This window comes from Brassica oleracea, chromosome C2 (genome assembly GCF_000695525.1).
Source record: "Brassica oleracea var. oleracea cultivar TO1000 chromosome C2, BOL, whole genome shotgun sequence".
In the NCBI taxonomy this organism is placed as follows: Eukaryota; Viridiplantae; Streptophyta; class Magnoliopsida; order Brassicales; family Brassicaceae; genus Brassica; species Brassica oleracea.
The window spans coordinates 28,510,979-28,512,584 of NC_027749.1; the positions used below are offsets into that span (position 1 = coordinate 28,510,979).

Here is a 1,606-nt window from a genome sequence, read left to right on the forward strand (position 1 = left end):
GCTCGAAGAACAACCGAGAAGTCCAGCAACTAATGGGGAAAATTGCAGCGTTAAACCGTTTCATCTCAAGATCTACGGAGAAATGTCTCCCCATTTACGAGCTGCTGTGCGGAAATAAGCGTTTCGTCTGGGACGAAAAATGCGAAGAAGCGTTCTAACAGCTCAAACAGTATCTTACGACTCCTCCCTTGCTATCCAAACCAGAAGCCGGTGATACACTCTCTCTCTATATTACAGTATCCTCTACCGCGGTCAGCAGTGTCCTCATCTGAGAATATCGAGGCGAACAGAAGCCTATCTTCTACACGAGCAAACGAACGACCAACCCAGAAACTCGATACCCCAGTCTTGAGAAAATGGCTCTTGCCGTTATCACGTCAGCAAGGAAGCTACGTCCTTACTTCCCATCGCACACGATCGAAGTAATGGCGAATCAACCCGTTCGCACCGTAAAGCAAAACACCAATCAGTCTGGACCGTTATCGAACTGGGCTATCGAGCTCAGTGAGCATAACATTGTGTTCAAAACTCGAGCGGCGGCGAAATCACAAGTCCTTGCCGACTTCCTGATCGAGCTCTCGCCAGAGCTAAAACAAGACCTGATCCTCCCAAGTCATAACTAGATATTCCATGTCGACGGATCGTCAACAAACAAAGGATCGGGAGCAGAAGTCCAACTGCAGTCACCAACAAGCGTGTTAATCAGACAGTCATTCAGTTTCGGCTTCACCGCTTCGAACAACGAAGTGGAGTACAAGTCGTTAATTGCAGGGCTACAATTCGCTAAGGCGGTCAAGGAAAAATGGCTCAGTACCTACTGTGACTCGCAACTCGTCACCAGTCAGTTTAGCGGCGACTACGGTGACCGCAACGAACGAATGGAAGCCTACCAAAAAGTCTTCCAAGCACTCGCTAAAGACTTTGAATTATTCGAACTCACCAAAGTCCCTAGAGGAGAGAACGTGTACGCCGACGCTCTCGCTGCCTTAGGCAGCAGACTGCACGATCAGGTGAAACGAACCATTCCTATGCACAAGATCAACAAACCGAGCATCGCGCTGCCATCTAGCGAAACAACCATCGTAGAACCCATAACTGAAGTTGTCCCCATGGATGAAGACCCCGCAACGGAACAAACCGAAGCCCCCGACTGGAGAACATAATTCATCGATTACCTTGTCGATGGGAAGCTACCTCCCGAAAAGTGGATTACGAGACGGCTCAAAACATGCAGTGCCCACTACATCGTCCTAGATGGAGAGCTCCACCGATGGACCGCAACCAAAGTACTCTTGAAGTGTATCCACGGCGAGGAAACGCACCTTGTCATGGCCGAAACACATGAGGGTGCCGCAGGAAATCACTCTGGAGGACGAGCACTCGCCCTGAAAGTCAAAAGCCTCGGCTTTTACTGGACAACGATGAACGCGGACTGCAAAGCATACGCTCAACGATGCGACCAATGACAGCGACACGCCTCGACAATCGATTGCCCGACAGAGCTACTACGAATGATGACGGCGTCGTACCCTTTCATGCGATGGGGAATGGACACAATCGGTCCTATGCCAAGCTCCCGACAGAAGCGCTTCGTCCTAGTCTTAAC

General features: G+C 50.2%; 1 protein-coding gene across 1 annotated transcript; it reads left to right on the forward strand.

Annotated features, from left to right (window-relative positions):
• The first annotated feature begins 356 nt into the window (after positions 1–356).
• LOC106323921 lies at positions 357–1,163 on the forward strand. The gene is made up of 2 exons (XM_013761965.1): positions 357–551; positions 624–1,163. Exons 1-2 carry the CDS (start codon positions 357–359, stop codon positions 1,161–1,163), a joined length of 735 nt encoding a protein of 244 aa, XP_013617419.1.
• The last annotated feature ends 443 nt before the right edge of the window (positions 1,164–1,606 follow it).

What these genes read in the sequence shown, in the direction of transcription:
- LOC106323921 (XM_013761965.1), top strand. Translation starts at nt 357, where the DNA reads ATGGCTCTTGCCGTTATCACGTCAGCAAGGAAGCTACGTCCTTACTTC. An exon ending in GAGCGGCGGCGAAATCACAA is followed by an intron (nt 552 to 623) that starts GTCCTTGCCGAC and finishes AGTCATAACTAG; the next exon opens with ATATTCCATGTCGACGGATC.